A 26,022-nucleotide genomic window follows, 5' to 3' on the forward strand; every position below is an offset into this window, starting at 1 on the left:
AGTTCCTTATTTACAGCAATGAAAGCACTCTGTCTTTATAAGGGCAATCAAAACCATCAACAACTAAGGAAGTTGTTTGCATTACAAAAAATACAGAATTGTAACAATTCTGCTATTGGGCCGATGTTAAGAAATATTCATACTGGCACAGGACCAGAGACAGATTTTAAGTAAATGGACTGAACAGTAACATCCAGGAAAACCAACCAGGCTTTCGCCCAGAAGAAAGCCAAGTAAGAAACTGTTGAACCAGCATTTAAATTTGTCCCTGGTGTCACAGGAGTGGAAGGTGACAATTTTCCACTTCTTTGGAAAAAGAGCTCCAAGTGGAATCTGAGAAGCTACAGACTGCTCCACTGGACAAATTAGCTACAACCATAGTAAAAAACACCCATGGCAGACACCAGATAAATATAGTATATATTGAAGAAGAGCAAGAGGCAGTATGACTTTTCTTGAGGGATATTATGTACTATAAGTATAATAGACTTCTCTAAAAAGTTAATGACCTTGTAGATGAGGGTGATCAAGATGACACAGTCTACCTCAATTTCCAAAAAGGTGCTGGCAGGTCCTTTCCAGAGGCTTGTAAAGAAACCTACCGGTCAGAAAGAGGGAAGTTCCCTTCATGTGAATGGTTGCAAAATAAGAAACAAAAGGAATAATGGAGAGTTTTGACTTTGAATAAAGGTTTTCAGTATAGTCCCATGGGAATCTATGATAGGATCTCTTTTGTTCAATAAATTTATAAATTATTTGAGAGAAAAGAATAATTACTGGCAACAATGTTTACTGAGGATATGTAACCATTCAAGGTAGTCAAAATCAGAACTGGGAGTGGAGAATTACAGCAGGACCTCATGATGCCAAGTGACTTTAGATAAAATGACGGCAGAAATTCAGTGTTAGTAAATTCAGAATAGTGTACATTGTTTTGTACTTTGTATTTTTGCATTTTTTCAATGTACTTTCAGAAACAATGTTAAGGCAGTGATGGCCTCCAAATCAGCTGTTACTGCTTAGGAAGGCGGTCCCAGTGTTATTGTGGCTATTTCTTTGTAAACATCAGCTTAATGCTCCACAGTGCTCAAAAAACCAAACAGGAGGTTAGGTGTTATTGGGAATGGAAGAGCAAATCAAACAGAAAGCATTTCAATGCTATTAGTAACACCAAGGCATGCCCACATCTCACGTATCCAATAGCCATAGCTGGAAAAAATGGAGCAGAGCAAGAGGAGAGAGAGCTCGGAGGTGGAGAGGGCTTCCAGGAAGCCTGAGCAGGGCTCACCAGGTGGGAAGGGAGACAACAGCCGAGTGATAGGGTGCAATGATATGAAATCAGGAGTGGCATGGTGAAGGCGAACAGGAATTTGTTGCTCCAGACTTTTCACAACACATAACAAGGAGAAGAAATTTGAAAGGAAGCACAGTGTGATGATGGCGTGTCATCACACTGTGAAATTCACTCTCACTGAAAGCTACGAGTGCTAAAAACGCAAGTGAGTTTGGAAGATGACTGGGCAGTTTATAGAAGAAAGACCAGCAGGAGCATTTCAAATGTGAATCCAACCCCTGATTCAGGAAATCAAACCGTTTATATGTACTCAGGAGGGAGGAAACTGCTTTGCAGTATCTTTGGGTTTGTTTGGGGGGGTTTTTTGCTGGGCTGCAGGTAGGTTTTTAGGGTCTGTTATGCCTTCTCACACCAGCTTATAAAACACATTGGAGTAATGGTGGGCTAGAAGGCAATATGAAGCTGCAGATCCTGAGCAAGCTACATGGTGGCAACGTTGACTGGAGATGTTATCATCAGTGGCACAGTGAAGTGGCACAGTACAGGGTGTATGAACATAGCTACAGAAGTACCAGTAGAGGCAATGTTCTGCCATGAATAACCTGAATAAAGAGAGGAAGCTATGTGAAGTGTAGACCCAAAATAAATTCTAGAAAGGATGAAAGGAGGCTGGTGATAATTATGAAAGTAGAAAATATAATTTTCAAAGCATCACCATTTGCAATGATAAGCAGAAAGAGGACACTTTTGGCTGGGTTGTGAGAAAAAAACACAAGACTTCCAAGAAAAGTTGTCACGCAGGATTGAAGTTACTTAAAAGAACAACAGGGGTGGAAAGGAACAATAAGAGAAATAGCAAAGCAATAATGAAAAATAAGTTAATGTATAACAAGATAAAGAAGATGAGTGCTGTTGGATGGAAGAAAAGGATTTCTGGCAAGCGGAAGAAAAGGTAAGACAGGCAGCAGCAACAGCTGCCAGAGGAAAGAAGGAAGTTACAGAATAAAATAGAGTTAAAAGCAACTGGAGAAAATCTGGCAGAACTGTGTGACAGGGGAAATGGCTGTGCCTAGGGTCAAATAAATGAGGCAGGTGAAGCAGAGGGCAGAGAAAGTCTGGGACAAAAAAGAGAAAGAGCAAGTTGGAGAAGAGGAGGAACCTTGAATGGGAGAAAGAAAAGGAATGAAGGGGATGGAGGTGAAAGGAGGAAAGGTAAAGTCAAGTTACCAACAGGGAAGATGCAGAGACTCCAATTGCATTGGCCTGAAGCCCGCTCTGCGCTTCTTATTGCTCTCCTGATACCCAGCACTGTTGGTGCATATGGTGTCAAGGCACAATGCAAACTGCTGATCTTAAAAAGCAGTGCCTTGGGAGCTGCGGGTGCTCAGCGCTCCACTGGATCTGGCTTGCTGTTGATAATGTGCTCCTATAGGCAATGCTTTCAACGGGCATTTTATGGGCTTATCGTGCACTCTGAAGATCTGATCTAAAGACAGCTTGCATTAGTAAGCTTTGTCCATGCAAATAAATGCTTTCAGGATCAATCCTGAAGATAAGACACAAGAGCAAAACTCTAGGACAAGAGAACAGCTTAAGGATTGCTGGAAGGTAAAGGAAGAAATCCTGTTAGGGATGAATTTATAAGGCCAGAGAAAGCATTTGGAAGGCAAGAAGGTAGGAGCTGCCCTACGTGTAGGGGGCAGCCTCAGTGAGGGTACCGGGATAGCCATGTGTGATTTACAGAGAGAGCACACAGAGAGCTCACACACAGCGTGGCCGGGGTACAGAGGAGCTGACAACACAGAAGTCCTATCCAAATTCAACAAAAGCAAGGGAAGGTAACTTTAATGTGAATGTTCAGTATGACGCTGAACCTTTGAGAAAGGACCAGGAAGGAACCATGGCCATAATGATGCAGGGTGGCTCCCATCACTTAAGATGAGTGTCACTAATTGTAATAACATCTGAAAATGTCATAAAGAGGAAGGTCTTTGGCCATGAAAGAGACCTTGTGCTAACAAGCCCAGGGCTTATTGTAGAGGATGTCATTCAACTGCTGTAAAAGATAGCTCTTACTGACAGAAACATGGACAGGGAGCTCTAGAGGAGCAGAAAATGAGTTGCTATTTGGAGAACAGAGTGAGGCAAAATGATTATAACACAGCCAGGGAATGGTAGGGACATGGCTGAAACCATGAAGAGGGTCTCTTAGCTAAAATTAAAGAAACATGATCCATAAATCTTGTACAGTGAAATCTCTTCTGCTGAGAGTTGTTTGTCTGAAAGGTGGTTATAATGCTGTCCAGGGAGATTTTAGTGTTAAAAGAGATTTTTTTTTTCCCAGCAGTTAGCTCTGGCAGAACAACCTGGGCTCAGCTCCAGGCCAGTTCTTTTCCTATTGCTCATCCTCTCTAGCAGATTCTGCAAGTCTAATTAGCAACACAGGCTTTGGCCCTTTTGTTGGCATAACGCTGTTGTGACCTTAGTGACCCTTTGTACCTTTCTAGTGACCCCCATGCAGCCTGGTGGCTTTCCAAGAGCCGGAGCAGTTGGGAAAGCAGCAGACAGCCCTCTTGCCGGTGCTCCGGATCTCAGCTCCTTCCTGTAGGAGTTTTGGCACCGTGGATTTAGCAGGAGTAAAAAGCTTTGCAAACCCTGCAGGGTTTGCACACGGCTGACTGCAAACTGCAAACAGGTCTGCAAGCTGAGAAAGGTTTTATTTTTATAGTGCTGCTCTTTCAAGTGAAACTCCTTTGAGGTGATTTGTCCTGGAGATTAGCAAAAATAAGTAGTTGAGTCTTTGACTGGCACACAGACATTTTTACAGTGAATTACAATATTGGAGGGCTCTGTAATAAGTCCCACGCAATAAAGCTATCTACTTTGCTGCTTTCATTGTGACTGTATGCACTTTGACCTACACTTATTTGTCATTTTCTTGTCACACTCTGCACTGTGTCCCAGAGCCTCATCAGCTTTATTTCAGGGATTATTTGGGACCTTTTGCAAAATTACTGTCGTGCAAAGCCAGTCCCCAAAGGACCATGCTGCATGCATGAATTCTCATGGGGAAAACCATGCCTGTCTGCTCACCCTTCAAGGTTGTTCTGTCTCATGATAGAATGGTTCCCTTGGGGTACCTGCAGTGCCAAAAATTGTGACAGAGAATGTGTCTGACCCTGCAGCCCCCTATTCACCATATCAGCAGGAGTGCAAAGGCTGTGGGATCAGCTGGATATGGGCAGGTGAAAGGACAAGCCCTGAAAACTGCAAAGCAAATGGTGAGGTTTTATTTGAAAGCAGAGTTCAGAGCAAGTGAGTCTCCTTGGAAGAAACTTACACTTGCAGAACACCACCATCCAAAGAAACAAGCTAAAAGCCTGTGTATTTCCACCATCAACTGTGCCATAAGAATCAGGAGCAAAGCTGGACACGTCTGTCAGGGACAGCAGGATGCTGGCAGCATGCCCAAGGTGGCAGGTCTCTACAGCAGGTGCCCACACTGCCTGCTAACACTGGTGGCTGGCACTGAGCCCTGGCAGTAGGGCAAGTGGATGGTCTTGTGCCCCTAAAGGGCTTCTGGAGGCTAGGGAGGCCATGGGTGCAAATTAAGCCACCCTGAGCATCCTGTGGTGATGTGGAGCCAGCCTTTTCCACTTCGAATAGATTTCCCCCATCAACCTCCAGTGAGGTGTATGGGTCTCTTCAGAAGACAAAGGCTGCAGTGAAGGGATGGATTTGCATCCTGGTCTTTACCATAAGCCTTATGGAGCAAGAGATAACAGTGCTCAGAGAGGAGTAACAAAGTCAATTGCTATAACTTCTTCTGCATAATGGATATTCAGGGCTGAGTCTTGAAGGGAGGGGAAACAGAGTCAATAACAAAATGTTCAGGAGCAATCTCCACTGCAAGCTTTTTCTGATGTTATATAGCATCCCCTCTTGCTCTGTTTTTCTTCCAGGATCTAATTCCGTGATGGAAAAAGGCCTTCACTTGGACTGAAATGCAAATGAACCATGCCTACTTCAAAACTGTCTCATATGATCAGCATCTTAATGCATAGGGAACTACATATAAGCAGAAAGAGGACTGGCTGTACCTCTAAGATGAGGTGTCCTGCCATACACAGATGCCCAGTCATGTTGGGTAAACAAGATCTCCCACTATGGGGCTGCAATGGAGACCATGACCACAATCCTAGGAGGTCAACAGGAGTAACTCTGTATACAGTACCTACATGAGGACTGTACAAATACTGCACCGAGTCCTAATGTCAACCCTACAAAAGCAGTGAAGGGATAGAGGAAAACAAGCAAATGACTCAGTCAAGGTTTGGGAAACATCCTATACTGAGAAATATAAGAAGCTTAATCTTCTGAATATATATCTAAGCGGACATGAAGAGGGAGCTTGATCAACCTGCAAGTACCTGGATGGAGAAGAGACAAACTAGCATAGAACAGGAGAAAATGGATGGAAGCTGAAGTTAAAAAATACTTGCGATCCTATTATGAATTTATTTGACACTGAAGGTAATGATCATAAATTAGGTGTTCAGTGTGCAATTCATACAGAAGGCTTTGTTGTTTGTGCTTAGCAGGAAATAAAACAGATGACCATAATCATTCTTTTTTACCTTACAAGTTATAAGGCTGTTAAAACCATTGGTCTCTTGTGGCCTACCCCATCACAGGGGAAAGTGAGCACTGTACTGGGCACCATGCTGCTGATGGACAACGCTATGGCCATGCGCCAGTGTTGCTCCTCTCTCCCCATCAGCCCTCCTCAGCGTCAGTACTGCTCCACTGAGGCAGAAATAGGCCAGAAATTACCTCCCAGGCCAGCGTGGGCAAGCTGGGAGGGCGGTGGACCCAGCTTCTCAGAGCTGTGACAGCTTGGGGCTTTCTGATGGGCTTGTCCTGGCACAATTACACTGTATATACCGAGCACGGGTGAAGAGGCAGTTCCTACATGAACTGAATAGGTATTTCTTTTCTACTTTCACATATTTTTAACACTCTGCTGCTCTGATTTGTTATATCGTCACTTAATTGCACTAACACTGTTAAGTGTTTGGTGCAGTGGGAGTTTTTGTTAAAGATGCTAAACAAGAACATGGCTGTGTGTACGCATTCCTCTCTGTTGGATGCTTCTCAGCTCAAATGATGGTACCTTGCTTCTCACTCCTTTATTTTGCTACAGCCAGCATATCACCTCCCCTGCCATTGTCATGAAGCCTCAGTGAAAATAGAGGTTTGGTGGCTGTCTTGCATTCATACTGTCTCTGGTAACGCATCCCCTAGGGCTGATCATGAATAGAGCCACTGCATCCATTTTGCCAGTTATACCTCCACGAAGGTATATACCTCAGTGCTAAAGCCATTTCCTATGTATAAAATGGCTCATGGACCCCCAAGTGCCAACCGGGACACTGCAGTCACTCTGTAATGTAGCCCTGACTTGCTACAAGGGGCTACAGGAAAACAAAAAGGCACTGCACTTTCCGTCCCGTTCACCTTTCAGTTATTTTTCCTGAAGGCTAACAGGAGTGGTTTGAATTCGTCAGGACTGTGACATTGCTGCATCTCCATCCCCATACACTTTACAGTATTGATGGTCATACGGAGTCATTACAGAACAGAAACAGTGACTCTGGCAAAGCAGAAACGATGTAGGTTCAGCCTGTCACAAGCAGAAGTATACAACATTTGAACAGAAAACTAAATGTGTCAGCTTTATTCTCCAAAAAAAACCCCAAAGAATTTTGCCTCCAGATGTACCTTGTTATGTGCCTGAGTATAAAAATCCTCATACAAAGTTCCAAACATTCCCTAAATATAAAGTAAGTAATCAGAACTCAGTTGTAGCAAAAAAATCTTTCTCAACTCAAAAACCTCCTAAAATGGCTGTCTACAAGATAGTGGGAAAAAAATGTCACATAGTCTTTTTGTAAGAGACAGAGGGAGAAAGAGAAGGATAGACAATATTTTAAATAATTCTTATTAGCTTAATTCAATACACTGGATGCTCTTTCTGTTCCCTCTGATAACCGACCATAGCCTTGAAGTTTGCCAAGAGATTTTAATTTTTTCCTCCCAAAAGCTCTGTAAAACAAATGGTATGGGAATAATAAAATAAATTCCGAATGTTTTCAGTTCAGATCTCAAGTCAGTCTAATCTTCAGTGAATGCAACAATCCTCATGGACCTAAATTTCCCCTCCACTTTCATGTAAATATTCGACCACATTTTAACCAAATAAATGTAAGCAAATGCTTCTTTTTTTGCACCCTTTCAAACTTTGAGATACCTCACAAACCCTTTTTTTTGGGGGGGAGCAATGATTTTCACTGTAGAAAAATGCATTAAAACTTATTCATTGGCAAAAACAGCAACAGAAAATATTTTTGACCGAGACATCACAATCTGCAAATGCAAACTCTAATTATCTGTTAGTCATTATATCTTCACCTGAAACATTACATTTGCCCAAACTGTAGCTATTTGAATGTAAAAAAATGAGACTCACCTGCCTTTCTTGTATATCTCATGTATTTCTTTTCCTTGTCGGTTGGCTCTGCATTCAGTGGATAAAACCCATCCCCACAACAGGAGGAAGATGCTAAAATGCATTTTATGGACAGTCAACATGTTACCTGAAGGTTCTGTATCCAGAAATAGTCCATACAAGAAGAAGAAAACCAAAATGTAGATCCTATTCCTCTTTTTAAGACATTATCGGTCTGATCGTTATTGGAAGGATGTTTACTCATACAAAAAATCATCCTGCAGTATTTAATCTGGACAGTGGGGAAAGCAATTTCCACTAAACCTATAAATCCTTCTACGTCAGATGGCAGGGATTTTCTAGCAGTGTTGAATTCACGTATTCTCAGAGAACAATTATTTTTTGTCCAAACAGGCTATTTTATTAATTGGTTTAAATTGAATCCTTTTCAAGTACCTGTGGGATATGGCATATATATATTTCTGCCTGGTTAACCAAAGTAGTGCAGTTCATCAGGCAGGTGTCATTAGTCGTTCTTTAATCACCAAACTTATCTGTGTAGCAGTGATGTTTGTTACAGGCATTGCAATAGATTGAAAGGTGTTAATAAACTGCATCAGTGTCCAGCAAAAACTCATTTCCATTTAGTGCTACAAACAGTATTTTGATCCTGTGTGTTTTTCTACATTACTTTAATATACAGTGGTACTGTGGCAGGAGTGGTCGGTGCTTTCAAGACTTATGTCATGTACCTCACTGCTCTGCTGAGCAGGGTCTCTGGAAAGTATCCCGGTGTGCAAAGGAAGGCGGGGAGGGCAGCATGGGGGAGACAGCTCTCCTCTCTGCACAGGGCTCTTTGGAGGGATCCTGCCGAAGCAGAGCAGCAAATGCCAGAGCTGCAGGAGAGCTTGGGGGGCTGGTGTCCTGGGTCTCATGTGGCTGACAAAACCCTCATCGGTGCTAAAGAAAATAAACCAGCATGGGCAAAAAGACATGGTCAAGCCAGCCACATTGCTGATCTTGTTGGCGTTCACCCCGTCCCTGCATAACCCACAGCTCCGTGTTTACAGAATCACAGAATCACAGAATCATATAGGTTGGAAAAGACCTTTAAGATCATCGAGTCCAACCATAAACCTAACACTGCCAAAAACCACCACTACACCATGTCTCTAAGCACCTCATCCAAACGTCCTTTAAATACCTCCAGGGATGGCGACTCAACCACTTCCCTGGGCAGTCTGTTCCAATGCTTGATAACCCTCTCGGTGAAGAAAAATTTCCTAATATCCAGTCTAAACCTCCCCTGGCGCAACTTGAGGCCATTTCCTCTCGTCCTATCACTTGTTACCTGGGAGAAGAGACCGACCCCCACCTCTCTACAACCTCCTTTCAGGTAGTTGTAGAGAGCGATGAGGTCTCCCCTCAGCCTCCTTTTCTCCAGGCTAAACAGTCCCAGCTCCCTCAGCCGCTCCTCATAAGACTTGTGCTCCAGACCCTTCACCAGCTTCGTTGCCCTTCTCTGTACGCGCTCCAGTACCTCAATATCCCTCTTGTAGTGGGGGGCCCAAAACTGAACACAGTATTCGAGGTGCGGCCTCACCAGTGCCGAGTACAGGGGCACAATCACTTCCCTAGTCCTGCTGGCCACGCTATTTTTGATACAGGCCAGGATGCCATTGGCCTTCTTGGCCACCTGGGCACACTGCTGGCTCATATTCAGGCGGCTGTCAACCAACACCCCCAGGTCCTTCTCTGCCAGGCAGCTTTCCAGCCACTCTTCCCCAAGCCTGTAGCGTTGCATGGGGTTGCTGTGGCCCAAGTGCAGGACCTTGCACTTGGCCTTGTTAAACCTCATACAATTCACCCCAGCCCATCGATCCAGCCTGTCCAGGTCCCTCTGCAGAGCCTGCCTACCCTCAAGCAGATCAACACTCCCACACAACTTGGTGTCGTCTGCAAACTTACTGAGAGTGCACTCGATCCCTTCATCCAGATCATTGATAAAGATGTTAAACAGAACTGGCCCCAACACCGAGCCCTGGGGAACACCGCTTGTGACCGGCCGCCAACCGGAGTAAACTCCATTCACCACCACTCTCTGGGCCCGGCCGTCCAGCCAGTTCTTTACCCAGCGAAGAGTACACCCGTCCAAGCCATGAGCAGCCAGTTTCTCCAGGAGAATGCCGTGGGAAACCGTGTCAAAGGCTTTACTGAAGTCTAGATAGACAACATCCACAGACTTCCCCTCATCCACTAGGCGGGTCACCTTATCATAGAAGGAGATCAGGTTGGTCAAGCAGGACCTGCCTTTCCTGAACCCATGCTGGCTGGGCCTGATCCCCTGGTTATTCTCTACATGGCGTGTGATAGCACTCAGGATGATCTGCTCCATCAGCTTCCCCGGCACCGAGGTCAGGCTAACAGGCCTGTAGTTCCCCGGGTCCTCCTTCCGGCCCTTCTTGAAGATGGGTGTGACATTCGCTAATCTCCAGTCAGCAGGGACTTCCCCAGTTAGCCAGGACTGCTGGTAAATGATGGAAAGGGGCTTGGTGAGCACATCTGCCAGCTCCTTCAACACTCTCGGGTGGATCTCATCAGGCCCCATAGACTTGTGAGTGTCTAAGTGGTGCAGCAGGTCACTCACCATTTCCCCCCCGGATTATGGGGGCTCCAGTCTGGTCCCCATCCCTATCTTCCAACTCCAGGGGCTGGGTACCCATAGAACATTCGGCCCTGCTAATAAAGACTGAGGCAAAGAAGGCATTAAGTACCTCAGCCTTTTCCTCATCCTTGGTCACTGTGTTTCCTCCCACATCTACTAGGGGCTGGAGATTCTCCTTAGCTCTCCTTTTGCTGCTAATGTATTTGAAGAAGTGTTTTTTGTTGTCTTTTATAGCAGCAGCCAGACTGAGCTCTAGCTCAGCTTTGGCCCTTCTAGTTTTCTCCCTGCACAGCCTCGCTACACCTTTGTAGTCCTCCTGAGTTGCCCACCCCTTCTTCCAGAGGTCATAGACTCTCCTCTTTCTCCTCAGTTCGAGCCAGAGCTCTCTAGTCAGCCAGGCCGGTCTTCTTCCCCGCCGGCTCGTCTTTCGGCACCTGGGGACAGCCCGCTCTTGTGCCTTTAGGACTTCCTCCTTAAAGAATGTCCAGCCTTCCTGGACCCCTTTGCCCATAAGAGCTGCCTCCCAGGGGACTCTCTCAACCAGTCTCCTAAACAGGCTGAAGTCCGCCCTCCGGAAGTCTAAGGTGGCAGTTTTGCCGACCCCCCTCGCCGCTTCTCCACGTATCAAAAACTCTATCATTTCATGATCGCTCTGCCCAAGACAGCCTCCAACCATCACATCACTCACCAGTCCTTCTCTGTTCGTGAACAAGAGGTCCAGCGGGGCACCTTCCCTCGTTGGCTCACTCACCAGCTGCGTCAGGAAGTTATCTGCCACACGCTCCAGGAACCTCCTGGACTGTTTCCTCTCTGCTGTATTGTATTTCCAGCAGACATCTGGCAGGTTGAAGTCCCCCACAAGAACAAGGGCTAGCGATCGTGAGGCTTCTCCCAGCTGCCCATAGAATAGTTCATCTGTCTCCTCATCCTGGTTGGGGGGTCTGTAACAGACTCCCACCACAATATCTGCCTTGTTGGCCTTCCCCCTGATTCTGACCCATAGACACTCCACCCTATCATCACCATCATCGAGCTCTAAACTATCCAGACTCTCCCTGATGTATAGGGCTACCCCTATACAGGGGAGATTACTCTCCTTCTCCTCTATGCCTCCCCCAAGGCCTTGCAGCTCTGGTCCCACTTGTGCCTTATCAGGGAGACGTTGCCCCATGCTCTGCAGACTCCACCAGCCTTGTCCCATCCCTTTGCTGACAAGACTCTTCTTCCTCTGCCCGTTACCCATGGATTTCTATTTTAGAGCAGTTTGTCAAGTCACTCATCTCTTTTCATGAAAGCTCTTTCTAAAAACCCTGGGGAGCAGATCTCTACCTGGTCTAAGCTACTGTGGCTTTATTGACTACAGTGAGCATTTACACTGCCTTGGGATCCACAGGAACAACACATTGAAAGCCACTCAAATTTCATTCCATCAACCAAGGTTCAATTTAATGATTTGCTGGGCTAAAACATTTCCTACACAAAGTCACGCAGGCTTCAAGCGATGGGCTATCAGTCACCAGCAGTTTGTTGCAATGGTTAATCGCTGTTGATGGTCAAAGAAGTTGTACCCATCTTATCTTTGAAAATGATCTGCATTCAGTTTCCACTGATTCAAGTATCCTTCTCAAGGAGGATAAAAAGTACCTTAATAACTGTTCTTTTCACCTGTGGCGATATTAGATATACTCTTCTCAGTCTTTGCAGTAATCTACATAAAGTTTTATGACAACTTTCATCAAAGGAACATTTTCTTCTCTTTGAAATACATTTTTGTTAGTTCATACACATTTTTAAAAGATGCTAGTCCCTTGCTTATGCACCCGAGGAGCAATGGGGATTGTCAAGCAATGGATAACTATGAATTCACTTAGCTGCCCTGGAAAAGCTGGAGGTCCCTTGATACACATGAGAGGAGGGAAACATTTGTCCTCTCACTAACAGAGGAAATTTACTAAAAGAAGATACAGGGAAGGCAAAAAAATATGTTAAATTCCCTTTTTTTTGCATTGTTGTTCATAGAAAAGTTCAAATATGAGCGATTCAAAGAAAAATCCTGGAACAAATCGTTGGACAACTTCTAGACTCCCAGAAGAAAATGACTGGATGAGGAACAGACATGGACTTATCAAGAACAAACATGTTGAGCAAACTTAATTTCTTTCCCTGACAGGCCAACAGACTTCACAGCTTGAGGAGAAGCAGTAGATTTAGATAAGCTTGCAACACCATCTCACATGACATTCTCATAAGCAAGACAGGGAAGCATGGTCTTGATGAAATATTGGTAGGATTGATGCAAAATATTGCTACTGTTAGCTTGGTTTATCTTGCTGTACTCCAAAGGCAGTTATCCGTGACTCACTACCAATGTGCAAGAAAGTAGCAAGTTTTGCAAATGATCTGCAAGGAAACTGTGAACCAACTGGTTGGTTGAACCAACTGGTTGGTTAACCCAAAGAGAAGGCTTGACAAGGGTGGAAATGGCACATTATGTCTTTAGGTATGTAACAGTTACTTCAGAGAGAAAAATACTCTGTTCCAAATGGAATGGCCATGGTATACAGAACAAAAAGTAATGGCCTGAGAGATTAGTAAGGGAAATGAGGTTAGAGACTAGATTGGACACTAGGAAAATTTTCTAACAATAAGGACAGTGAAGCATTGCAGTAGATTACATGGGAAGAGTTTGCAATTGCCATCATTAGAAGTCATTAAGACAGGTATAGCTGATCCTGTCTTAGGACACCATGCCACCTCCAGCTCCTGCTCAGCTCAGGGGCCTGCTCGGCACCCACCAGCTGGCTCTGCTTTCCCTGCTCCAGGGATTTATCACTTCAGTCACTTCGTTCCTCAGAGTTCAATGCGACCTTGGGCTTTTATTTAGTTACTGAGGCCATCTAAATGCAGGTTTTCCCAGGCTACTTGGGACTCTAATCCTGTATTTCCTGGGTTTTCATTAACAAAAGATGATAAGAAATGTCACAAAAGTAAACATTTCATTCCATTTGATCCAACCATATTATTATAATAGACAAGTTTCATAAAATAAACTAGTTTTGAGCCAACCAAAGATACACTTTTTCCATTTGACCACAGAAAAGTCAACTATTTGCCCGATCCTATTTATAACCCATCTATCTCCAAAATGAGAGCATAGTCAGAAGAAAAAATTGAGACTTTTTTTTGCCCTTAAGTCAGCTGTGTACTGAGATGCTGACCTTGTCAGGAGCAGAAATCCAGTCTGGAGAACAGTCACACAAGCCCCCAGCCACCCCAGGAAACCAGGAGTACTTTCAGTGCCCAAGAGGGCAAGGCACAATGCAGTGTAAGTGTCTGCCACAATGATAACTCCAGTCAAATCATGAACCAGGCCTTCTCTTGTTTAGTTAATTACCCAAAGCTTCAAATAGTGCAGTAATAAACAGTATACGCCATGTAAATACCCCTGGAGCTATAATCAGACTGCAGCAGCCACACATAAAAGAAGCCACAGCATTTACATTTTCTAACCTCTTCCTAAAAGCTTTTAATGCAAACGTGGATGAACGTGTGTCACTGCACCTCTGTTGTGATTTACGTTTGCAGTAGCTGGAGGAGCACAAGGGTACCTGCATAATTGATAGGATGATGTTTGACTCCTGGAAAGTTGTTTCCCCTGTGCAGCTCTGTTTCTTTCAGAAACAGCACTCCGTGTCTCCGGGGCACAGTGTCAGAGTATAGTTTTTGACTTCTTTAGTGCCTTCAGTCATGGGTATTGTCAGAGACCTAAAAAATCAGGCTTAATATGAAGTTAGTGGGGTTTCTGAATCCATTACTTGTGTCCCTTTTTAACAAGAGTAGTTCCGTCCTTTAGGACATTCACAGGAGGTACGTGCTCGCTCTGCATAAGGTGAAATATGTCAGCTGGATCCTTCATGTTTGTTAGATATAGGACCATCTCAGAGGAGGATATTAGTACAGGTGATGAATAGAATTTGAACAACCTGGGGCTAAGTGGCATATCCACTGAGTTTCACTATGGTGGTGTCAGCAGAGCTGGTGGCTGTTCATAGCACTTGTAGCTCTGCTCTTTGCAAAGTCTCCAGGAAGTTGAGAGGATTAGAGAAGTGTGAATACATGTATTTACACTGAGGTGATTAAAACTAAAGAAGTCCATGCAGAAAGGGAAAGAAGGTATTTCCTCTGCAGGCAGAAGAGGCAAATACACTGTGTTTGTGGGGAGCAGAGACCAGGAGCTGCTGGCAAGAGTGGGGCAGGGGGCAATGCCCGAAAGGGAAGATTTTACTTATCAGTGTTAAAGATCAATGTATGAGCTAGCATAAGCGTGCACCAGCATGGGAATCACGTCACTTTATACTGGCCAAGGATTTCACCGCAAATAGCTTTTGTGCTTTATTATCATATTTGTCTTTATGGCCCTGTTCCTCTCTGGTCTCTCTTGCACCCCTCGCTTATAACATCACATGAGAGCGGGTTCACATGCTCTTCATGGAAAACTCTGAGACTACTCCAGATAGTGAGATGTGGACCTCAAGAAATCATAAACACTAATGAATAATTAGATTTCCATGCGACATGAATGGCAGGGAGGAGAGAAGTGCCAACGAACCCATGACCTGACCCCAAGCCTGCTTATCACAGAATAAAAATCAGATAGAGGCAAGGCACTGTACATGTGCCTTTAAGCCGCTATAAATCCCTAAATGGATTGTGCACCGTATGAAAGGCAAGGGAAATAGGCCAAGCCTGCACTGGGCAGAAACCTGAAAGGCTACAGCAAACAATGTCCTTGAGTGAATTGCAGTGCTTCAGGACTAATGCATTTGGCTGCTGTTTCTCACTGCTGAAATGAATAACAATGCTACAGCACCACAACGAGGCAAATCTTTAATACCACTCTGGTTTCATTAGAGCTCTTTCCTCAGGGATGTCTTTGTCCACCGAATGCTTCTTTTCTCCCCACGATGCATCGTCGTGCCCGTGGAGACTTATTTGAGTTTGCAAGTGTCTTTACGTGGCCTTACACTCTGTCTGAGAGATTATGTGCTTTGCGTGCTGAGCTGTGTCCTTTTGTTTCAGCCCGTTCTGCAATTTCCCGGAGCTGCGTTAGCTGGATTAGGCGGCTTTGTGTGTACTCAGCCGTAGGGCACCAGACCTTTTTGCATGGAGGTTCTGCTGCTAAAACTGGAAAAAGATACTCTTAAAAGTAAAAGATAAACAAAAGATAAAAAGACACTTTCAGAAAGATACTTTACTTTTAACAGTTTAAGAGGGATGACTTAAAATATGCACACTAGTGCCCAGTGCAGCCCCTTGGGAAGTATTTTTGACTGCTCCTAGCAGATATACTAAAGGATGCAGATATGGGATGCTATGGGTGTTAAGGATTCCCCTGGCGCTCGCTGTGTGTCCTAATCCCCAGAGCACACAGTACCCTCATTTACCAGGAGGGAGTGCTCCCTTAAAGGGTATGAGTTTGGAAGATCCAGAACTAAAGGTATGAAAGCATTCAGACTGGATTGAAATTATGTTCTGCACATCCTGGATAAGGGCGAATTTCACTAGATTCTGGTCCTCAGCCCTCCTATCCAGCCCACACCATTCCCCTTTTTTGCAATAAGTACATTTCTTACACATAGAACCCTAGCTAAAAAGGGTTTCCCAGTTTCCTCTACTGTTCTCACAGCCCATCTGCATCACCCCCGTGGGGAATTTCATCAGTAGTACGCTGAAGGACCCTGCCTGTCAACCAAGAAATAATTCAAAATGCTTTTCAAAAGATAGCAACAAAATGGAAGAAAAAAAGAAGTGTGATACACAAACACTGAGACTCCAGCAGGGCCATCTGGAGGCAAAAGCTAACGCAGGTATGAATAACAGCTACAGAATTGTCAATAGCAATTCAGAGAAGGCAGAAGTCCTTAATAAAAGAGTTGTTCTGCCAATATTCTGAGGGGATTAAATGAACAACTGGAGTAATTGCAGCCTTCAACCTGACACTGATCCCAGGCAAAATATTAGAATGGCTGATATGACACTCAATAAATAAAGAGTTAGAGGGTAATTTGATTAATGTCAATTAGCATGGCTTAAAAAAAAAATAGATCTTTCCAAGCTAATCTTTTTTTGATTAATTTAAAATGTGTTTGCTGGAGGAAATGAAGCTATGCAATGTGCTTCTGTAAGGCGTTTAATGTTGCACCACAGGGCATTTTGATTAAGGAACTGCAACAATACAGTATCAAGATAAAATAAGGAAAATATTTTAAAACTGGATAAAACCCCCATATTGAATATGACTGTAAACGGCAAATCTTCATCAGGCAATGCAATTATCTCCCCAAAGAGACCGGTTCTTTATCCTGTTCTGTTCTTGTCAAAAAAAACAAGAATAAAACACAGACTGCTTCCTGAATAAGCCTGCAGTGGCATGAAGTAGATCAGAAAAACTGAAGGATCACTGACAAGGAGTAAATGGAATATCATAGGGAAAGGCCCAGAAACTACCAGTGTCATTTGACTACAGCTTACTGCAGAACTATCCATCTAACAGTCAGGAATGTGGGTCATAATTTTAGGATAGGGAGGAGAAATTCTGGACATCAATGGACAATTTTCTTGGAAAACTAGCTGAACAGTACCTTCCCATACAAAAAAAGTGGCCAAAATTTGCTAGCTTGTGTGTTTAAAAAAGGGAATATTGTAAGACTATGAAGGTTACATTACCTCTTTACGTGATGATGCAGGCTGTCTGAATCTTGAAAGCAAGAGTTCTCCTCTATCCAGCAAGCTAAAGATTTATTAAAATAGCTCTATTAAATCTGTTACAAGATCCAGTGGCTGGAAGACCACAGAAGACAAATTTGAAATAAAAATAAATTAATTTTTGGTTTTTTAACACTATCAATGAAGTTTGTTTCTCTAGGAGTATATTTTTTAACTGAAGATAGTATGATTTTCTGAAGGATATGGGCTAGTTCTCAGACAAGGGTAAATCTGGGGAAGTCCAATAGCCAGTGGCATAAGGAAGAGCTGATTAGATGATCAAATAGTCAACAAGCCAAGCTCAGAACCATCAATTATTGGCACCAGCTAACATGGCAAATTCTAACAGTGCTTTTGAAAGACAAATTTGTTTGGATCTGACAACCTTTGCTGAATTTGGCAGTGATAATTAACTTCAGAGGGCAGTATGTTATAACAGTTAAGTTTTACATAATTACTGGTCAAAAAGAGGTTCTTAAACAAATAATAGATTATAACAATTTGTATTTTTGTAAATAAAGACAAACAAATATCACAATATTCTCCCTTAGTAGATGCACTCTGAGGTACACAGTGGTTTTCAGTAAGCTGCTTCTTGGAATCACCCACTTCCATGGGTGGCCATCTGGTGGACCCACTAGCCAGCCACAAATGATCTGTCTGGCCATCTCTCACAGGACTCACACATTTCAAATATGGCTTCAGCATCACTTTTAACTTTTTCAGTCAAACGCTAGGCATCTGTATAGCTTATCTTGGTTTTATTCAGGGATGAAGACATGAACAAGACAACTGAGAGAAGCATTTTCAAGCTACTGGCAGCCTCTGGAATGTGTCCGAAGCACTCTGCACCTCCCAGCGTGTAAGGAGCCAGGGGGCTCGCCTGTCCAAATTCCTTACCTGCAGCATGGGCAGCCACATCCGAGCCAGCTATCAGGGGCTGCTCGGGAAGTGTTTCTAGGAAACAGTGCATTTTATCAGGAGGTAGCTGCCTAAGTCAGTCAGGTGCCTTGCCTTCCGGCAGAGGCTGTCTCGCTGTTGAGGACAGCAGCCCGGTGCAGCTGGCTGGTATACAGAGAGCTGTGCCGTGGGATCCTCCTCATGGGCTTGTGAGAGTATTTTTTCTAAGTGTGCAGAGTCAATGATGTGAGTAATGTCAGCAAGCCCCACCTTTCTATTCTTGTTTTGTTCTGATGGAGTCTCGGATGTTGAATGCCTGTGGACAACCTGTCCCAATGGCTTCCTACATGTTTCCCCCCACTGGAGTCACTACAACCTTTTACTTTTGGCACCAAGAAATCCAGAAGCTTTTCTTTTCCTCTGTGAATATGCTGCAGCATCTCCCGCTCTGTCAATTCTGAGATACTTCATGGTTTTGCACTAACATTAGAATATGACTGCAGATTGGGGCAGCTCTAGCAACAATATTCCCTGAATTTCTGTGCTGAAATGATGTTAGTCTGACATTTGGATGTACTGAAGCTTTCTGAATTATACATGGTCATTTGGAAAATTACCAGTTGGCTCCTTTTCCTCTGCTACTGATCTTCTTCACTATAAGACTGATGACCTGAAAGCAGCAATAAAACACAAACTGAAAGGTATTATGAATGGCACAGAAACACACCAGGAAGAGAACAGCAAACAGGTGGCACAAATCTGTAACATGCAATTCTGATTTCAGTGGCCAACTTCTAAAAGCTGCTAGATGGGTTATCACAGATAAACTTGTCTGACACAGTTTCAGCACCACAGCTGGTACTGTTTACTGCCTCTGGATCTCAAACGGCCTGCAGTCCTTCTAGGTTTTCAGATCTGTGATGAAACAGAAATGTCACAGCAGACATTCCCCACTGTGTCTCCCATTAGCCTGTTGCCAATAAGTGTAACCCATCTGGTGTTCAACTGCTCTGTCCTCCAGATTTACATAGGTGAACTGGAGCTATTTTAGACCGTTTTCTCAACCAATGAACTCCCTGTCAAAAATTCTTGTACTGGATACAGCTGGGATTTGCACTCTTTCAAAAAATTTTATTCTAACTGAAACAAGTGCCTGCTTTATTGTCTCCCAGGATCTCAATTTAGGAAAACATTCATTTTCTCAGTTTGTCTTACTGCTGTAGTTAATGTCTTTATACAAATAGCTGGCTGAATCCACAGTGAAGCACATTGTGTATCTCCACCAGCTTAGCTTCTGCTCCTTGTCTGCAGATACCATATGGTGTAATATGGGAAGATACAAGACTGTCATTAGTAGAACATGAGTCTGATTGGAATATTTAACTGAAATAAAATGCTAATAAGAGGTCTTGTTTTGCAGCAAGAGACTGCAAGCGTACAGGAATCAACAGATGATTATGTAGTATAGAAATCACTGCCGTTGACAAATGAGCAAGCTTAGTATGTCTGTAGAGCTTCTTGAGTATTAGAGCATCTTGCTTGTCCCTCTGAAGAATGAGGGGGTTCCTCAGGTGTCAGCACAGACCATTCTTGGAAAAGGCTCATGTCACAGAAGGAAACAAAACAAAAAAACCCACCCAAAGAAACCAACCAGTTGTTCTGCCAGTCTGGCCCAAGGGAAAACTTCCTTTCAGATTACAGAACTTGTGATCAGGCTAAGCCTGGGCACACATGAAAAACACATCAAGCAGATACCTAAAAGCTTTTCCAGGACAAGTCTGAAGAGAACTCAGTGCCCAGTGTCCTCCCTCCATCTGTTGCCAATCTCTGCTGCACTATCAGAAGACAAAACCAAAGCCCCCCCTGCCCTTTCTCTCACCCAAGTAAAATGTATGAAGAAGACCAAGTGTGGCAGCATCCCAGCCTTTGAAGGTGACCAGCTCAATACTGAAATATGTGTTTTAAATCCACATGATCCAAACAAATTACAACCATCAGCATCCCTTACCACCAGCCTTCCTTGCAGCACCCTTGTAAAGAAATCAAGCAAATGGATGCCCAAAGCCTACAAACACATCTCCATAAACTCATCAAGCCCCATTTTGTAATGCTTTAGCTTCTTTGACCTCATTTCTTGGTGGGCAGCACAGGTCCTCAACATTACTGATAGTCAGAAATCTAGTTTCCAGTTTTGCATTATTCAGTTCTATTCATTTGAACCTGTATCTATTTATCCTTTGACATCAACAGTTCTCCTTGTCTGGTATTTATCCTTCCTGAAGTCTCCACAGATTGCAATCATGCCTTCACAGCCGTGTTTTTGCAAGGCTCAACAAGACAAGCTCTTTAATTCTCTCCTTGTAACACAGCCTCTCTATTTCCCTAACCATGCTAGGTTAGGGACCTTACCTACACCTGCACCTGTTCACATGCATATTTCTTCAACACAGACAACCAGAATTGTACAAAATATTAAAAATGAGGTCTTACCAAATACTCTACATATGGTGATAATATTTTCTGCCTTTACCAAAGAAGTCACCTTCTAGAGTATCATTAGCAATCTCTTTAGTATCTAATTTTTCCAATGCCCTACTAGTAAGGGAGAGCAATTCACATCCTTATTAAATGTAGGGATCCTCTGCTTGACCAACACAGTCAGACCTCTCTCCTCAGCCACTTACAACTGATGAACCCATCAGCACTTAGGAGCGGTGTATCTGACAGTCCAAACTTTATGCAGGTTCCCCAGGTACACAAGTTTCATCAGCAACAGCAGATCTTTACCTGATGTCACACGCAGTTAGCAGAAGAGGATGGCTGCTTAATGAAACTCATCTGGGCTCTCAGTGGACCTCAAAATGGTGCAAATGGCAAGAGGGCTTTGATGAAACACCATGTGGCAGAGCTCTAGGGCTGGATGGCAGGGTCTGTTTCCACTTACAGTGGGGTCTCTCTAGGTAAGGGTGACGTGCACGGTGCTGTCCATCCCTTACGGGTGCTCCATCAGGGTGGGCCTTCTGGTGTTGGGCAGCCTGCTGACAGTTGGGAGGTGCCCCTTTGCCCAGTTTAGCCTCTTCTGCTCCTAGTGTTACCTCCGTGGAGGCTGCTGAGATTTCTCAGGGATTCAGCAGAGCTACCAAGTCATGACTTTTAATCCCGTCATTTCCCAGACTGTATGGCCAGAAGCAGCTATTAACTGTCAAGTCTTAGTGGCATCACAGATTTGTGTTTGGAACAGAGCTTTTATTAATTTCAGTCTTCATATCATTTACAATTTTTTATTAGTGTCATTCTGATGTTCCTTTTGTAGCACAAAATATCATTCATCTCTTGAGACTTTATTGAAGTATTCGATAAGCTCATTTCATATCAAAGTCCAAATTACCATAAGGTAATGGGGCTTGGATGTGAGACCATCAGCCTTGGTATCTGGTTTCTTGCTATGCCAAGGAATTGTTTGGGAGCCAGACTTTTTATTAACACAATCACTGTCTAGACCTGACGTATTTATCCCATGCCACTGTTTTAATTTCTCCCTTTTGTTTGCAAGAATATTTGAATCTTTATACAAGCATGAACTGAGCCTTAACAGGAAGTCTTGATGTTTGCATTTCTTTTCTGATGAGCATACAGTGAGGAACATGCTTGTTTTCCTGTACAATCTACTAAAAAAGTCTTGATGGTACTTTCTGCTCTTAAACCTGGGAGATCCAACTTAGACCGGGCTTCTCAGGGCCCTGTACAGTTGAATTTTGGATACCTCCCAGGGTGAAGTTTCCACAGCCTCTCTGAGCAGCTTTCTCCTTGTACCTTGCTGCAGCTTGTGCCTATTGCCACTTGCCTTTTGCCGAGCATCACTGAGAACAGATCTATGCCTCCCAGAAAACATAAAAGCCTCCTGAACATGCCGTCACCATTACTGGGCAAAGCAGTGCTTCCTGCGCTGACCTGGGGACAGTGATTAAGCAGGGGACATCCAGCTCAGCAAGGTCAGAGAGGTCTTGACCTGCCGCAAGCAGAAGCTGCATAGGAAAAACAAAGTGCCAGATGTTGAAAAGGAAGGGGTACAGCGTTGGGGTTGTAATGTGGTAGGTGAGCTGCGTTACATAAAAGCCAGTCCTTTTATTTTTTAACTTCCCCATGTGGTTTCACCATTGTTTCTTCTTTTCCCTTCCAAATCAGGTCAAAGCCAGTTATATGAATCTGTGCACGTCCCACTAAAGCAGTCACGTGCAGAGGCCATTGAAAAGAGCCACTGAAGTGTATGAGCGAGCACGAGGTGCAGAGCCGGGGGGACTGGGGCACAAAAGGTCCATCAGAAAGGTCTTGGCAGCTCACTGAGGGGGGGACAGATAGAAAAGGTAGCGTTTACCTTACATGGCTCTGTTTTCCAGATAAAATAGAGAAAACTGGATATACACCTCCTGGCAAGCACACTAGCAGAGTGGTAGAGTTTAAAACATATTAGATACACCCACAAAAGAGGAAAGCCTCGACAAAAGCACAAACATAATTAATACAGTTTTTGCTATGACCGCTTTGGGTTCTCACATCATTGCTTTCTGCACATTTGTCCTCTTCCTGCACGTTTGTCGTCTTTACCCTCTCACAGCCAGCACCTTACCTTCCTAATTCAACCTCTTGCTCTCATTTCATTGCACATCCAAGCCAAGGTATGCAGAAGCAAATGAGCAGTCCCCTGTCCCCCAGGACATGTGTCGACATCACAGCTGTCCCGCTTCTGCCGCCAGTGTCGTTTGCTTGTGTCCCACCTGGGACTGGCCTTGGGGACCTTTGGGGATGAGATGGGTTGGGAGGTGGGCCTTACACCCAGCACTGAAGTCTGTGGCTGCTGCTGTAGTTGCATCCAGGGGAACAGGATCATCTGCAATTTTTATTTCCGTCGGGGTGCAGGGACATAGAGGATAAGGTGAAGAAAGGGGGAATTTTTGTTATTGTTCACTCTATTTTTCTTGTGCTTTTCCATCTGGAATACCAACTTGGTACTTTTTCTTTGCCAGAGTCTCAAGCTCTGCAACAGGCGGCTGCACTAGGAAGCGACGCCGACCCAGGCTGGCTCGCTGCCTCTCGGAGTGCAGTGTGGGCAGTGCTGCAGGCAGCGGCGTGGGAAGCAGTGGGGGCAGCGGGGCAGGCAGGTGGGCAGTGGTCGGGGCTATGGTGCTGAGAGTGGTGCAGGCAGGTAGGCAGTGGTGGGGACTGTGGCGGAGGCAGTCACCCAGGCAAGGCAAGCAGTGGTGCAGGCAGGCAGCAGTGCAGGCAGTGTTGCAGGCAGGCAGGAAACAGTGTAGGTAGTTTGTGGGTAACCAGGCAGCAGTGCAGGCAAGCAAGCAAGCAAGCGGGCAGCAGTGCAAGCAGCGGTGCAGGCAGAAGTGTGGGCAGTGGTGCAGGCAGCAGTGCGGCCAGCAGGGCCAGGCAGGTGGGCAGTGGGGCAGGCTGGCAGCAGCAGGGGAAGTGGTGCGGGCAGCAGTGCAGGCAGGCGGGCAGCAGCAGTGCAGGCAGGCTCCCACCTGCTGGAGACAAGCAGCTCCACAGCTATTTTTCCCGGCTGCCTGGCAAGAGAGTTCCCAGTGGGCAGGGGCCTGGCAGGGATGCTGTCATGGTTTAACCCCAGCCGGCAACTAAGCCCCACACAGCCGCTCGCTCACTCCCCTGCTGTGGGATGGGGGAGAGAACTGGAAGAGTAAAAGTGAGAAAACTCGTGGGTTGAGATCAAGACAGTTTAATAGGGAAAGCAAAAGCCGTGCACGCAAGCAAAGCAAAACAAGGAATTCACTACTTCCCATGGGCAGGCAGGTGTTCAGCCATCTCCAGGAACGCAGGGCTCCATCACGCGTAACGGTTACTTGGGAAGACAAACGCCCCGCTCTTCCTTCTTCTTCCCCAGGTTTATATACTGAGCATGACATCATATGGTATGGGGGTCAGTTGGGGTCAGCTGTCCTGGCTGTGCCCCCTCCCAGCTTCTCCTACACCTGGCAGAGCATGGGGAGCTGAAAAGTCCTTGACTGGTGCAGCAACAAGTAAAACATCTCTGTGTTATCAACACTGTTTTCAGCACAAATCCAAAACATAGCCCCATACCAGCCACTATAAAGAAAAGTAACTCTATCTCAGCTGAAACCAGGACAGATGCCCACACTGTGCAGTCCCAGCATCATCACCCAGCGGCCAGGGTGGGTCGGGGAGGAGGTGATGGGGGTTTTGGGAGCAGCTCGGGGCTGGCTGTATGCTTGTCACCTTGGGCAAGCCCTGGCAGGAGTGGAAAGGGAAGGAGGCATAAAAGCAATACAAAAAACTCTTCCTAAGGGGAAGAATCATTTTTTTGTGCAAAAAAAACCATGACCAGGAGACTCTTTTTTAGTATATGTGTGGCTTTTGAGGGTCTCGGTCACACAATTTGGTGCATCAGGGGAGTTTACCCCAGCATGAAAAAGAGACTGTAAGCAGATGTGTATTTGTATCTGTAAGGAAATGACACCTTCCTGGTATCCTCTGGGAAAGGGAGAGGATTGGGGAGGTCCCTCACAGCCCATGAAACTGCCCAGGGCAAGGGGAGTGTGAAAAAATCCAGGTTGCCGCAGTCCGCAGCTGCCCCAATGCGTGGATAACTGGAGTCTTCAGGGGAGCCAGCTGACCAGCTCCTGCTGGTGGTAAAACTCACCCAAAGATGAAAAAAACCAAAATAAAATATAGCTATCCTTTCTTCCCTCTGCCTCTTCAAAAGACATCACTCGCTAACGATGGAAAGCTGCCTAGCATTAATGGCTTTTTTTATGGCTTTGGTTTGAATGGCAGTTTCACTAAACTCTCAGGCACTTGAAAACAGGCTCTGATTTCTTAGGCCAAATCATTTCCCCTCCCTCCCTGGCAAGAATGAATTTGTTACTGGGGGCTTGATACTAACCGCATTTGAAGATATTCCAAATCTTTAAAAAAGATATTCCATATCTTTAAAGGAAAATAATGTAATTATTTCAGAGAGAAATCCAGAGCAGAGCTAATAGAAGGGGAGACAGTGGTTTGAGATGCTCTGGGCAAGGACCCAAAAAGCAGGCTGTGGGCATGTGTAGTTGCAAGTTTATGGCTTCGCAGCACAGCGTGCTGATGTCAGCCCAGAAATAGTCCAGGAAAAGCAGAAATCTGCCCCGGAAATTCAGCCCATGGTATGTAGGAACACGATGGCTGAGTTTTGTGCTGAATATACAAAGCATAACGTCTGGGAAAACAACATGCCTTTGCCCAAAGAAAGAATATTCTAAGATCAGACTTAAGTTTTGTGTTTAACAGGAAGAGAAATTTGGTTTTCCATGATCAAAAATGGAAATACGACACAATTACACTCGTCCATGGATTCTAAACCTGCAATAACCGTAGAAAATGGAACTGTGCATTTTTTCCAAACATGGGCACTTTCAAAGTGGGACCAAGAGACTTGGGGTGTCTCATTGGGCTACTGGGCATACCCACTGCTGTGAGTGAATACTCCCTTACAGTGATACGCCACTCCTCTGTGTGTATGGTGTCAGAGGAATTTCTTTCCTCTGAGGAACAGGTTTCTTTGTGGCCATTGCACTGAAGACTTCCCTGTATAAGAGGAGATTCCCTATGGGACAAACCTGCTTTCCCCGTCTACAGATCCCCAGTAGGATCACTGTATTTCTGGCAGAGAAAAAAAAACAGTGACAGAGAAATATCTGGGAGCCCCGTGCAGAGCAGGGACATGTGGAAGAACTGCCCCATGTGCCCGCGAGGCCCCCCCCCCACATAATATCATCAGCAGTCAGTGCATGGTGTCCTACGCTACCACCCAGAGCTGAGCCCTGAGAATGCTGCTTCTCCAACATTTAAAAAAAACAGGAAAAAAAA

The 26,022-nt window shown here is 44.8% G+C and overlaps 1 protein-coding gene and 1 long non-coding RNA gene across 3 annotated transcripts in view; one reads left to right on the forward strand and one right to left on the reverse strand.

Moving 5' to 3' along the window:
- The window catches only part of LOC142408186 (gamma-aminobutyric acid receptor subunit rho-1), a 32,636-nt gene extending 24,691 nt beyond the window's left edge, over nt 1–7,945 (reverse strand). For both annotated transcript variants that reach the window (XM_075498356.1, XM_075498355.1), the window contains exon 1: nt 7,824–7,945. In XM_075498356.1, coding sequence (XP_075354471.1) covers nt 7,824–7,945 — 122 coding nt within the window. The remainder of the gene's footprint in view (nt 1–7,823) is intronic.
- Nucleotides 1–26,022, forward strand: part of LOC142408188 (uncharacterized) — a 69,544-nt gene that overhangs the window by 25,502 nt on the left and 18,020 nt on the right. The window lies entirely within an intron of this gene.

This window comes from Mycteria americana, chromosome 3, assembly GCF_035582795.1.
Source record: "Mycteria americana isolate JAX WOST 10 ecotype Jacksonville Zoo and Gardens chromosome 3, USCA_MyAme_1.0, whole genome shotgun sequence".
Classification (NCBI taxonomy): domain Eukaryota; kingdom Metazoa; phylum Chordata; class Aves; order Ciconiiformes; family Ciconiidae; genus Mycteria; species Mycteria americana.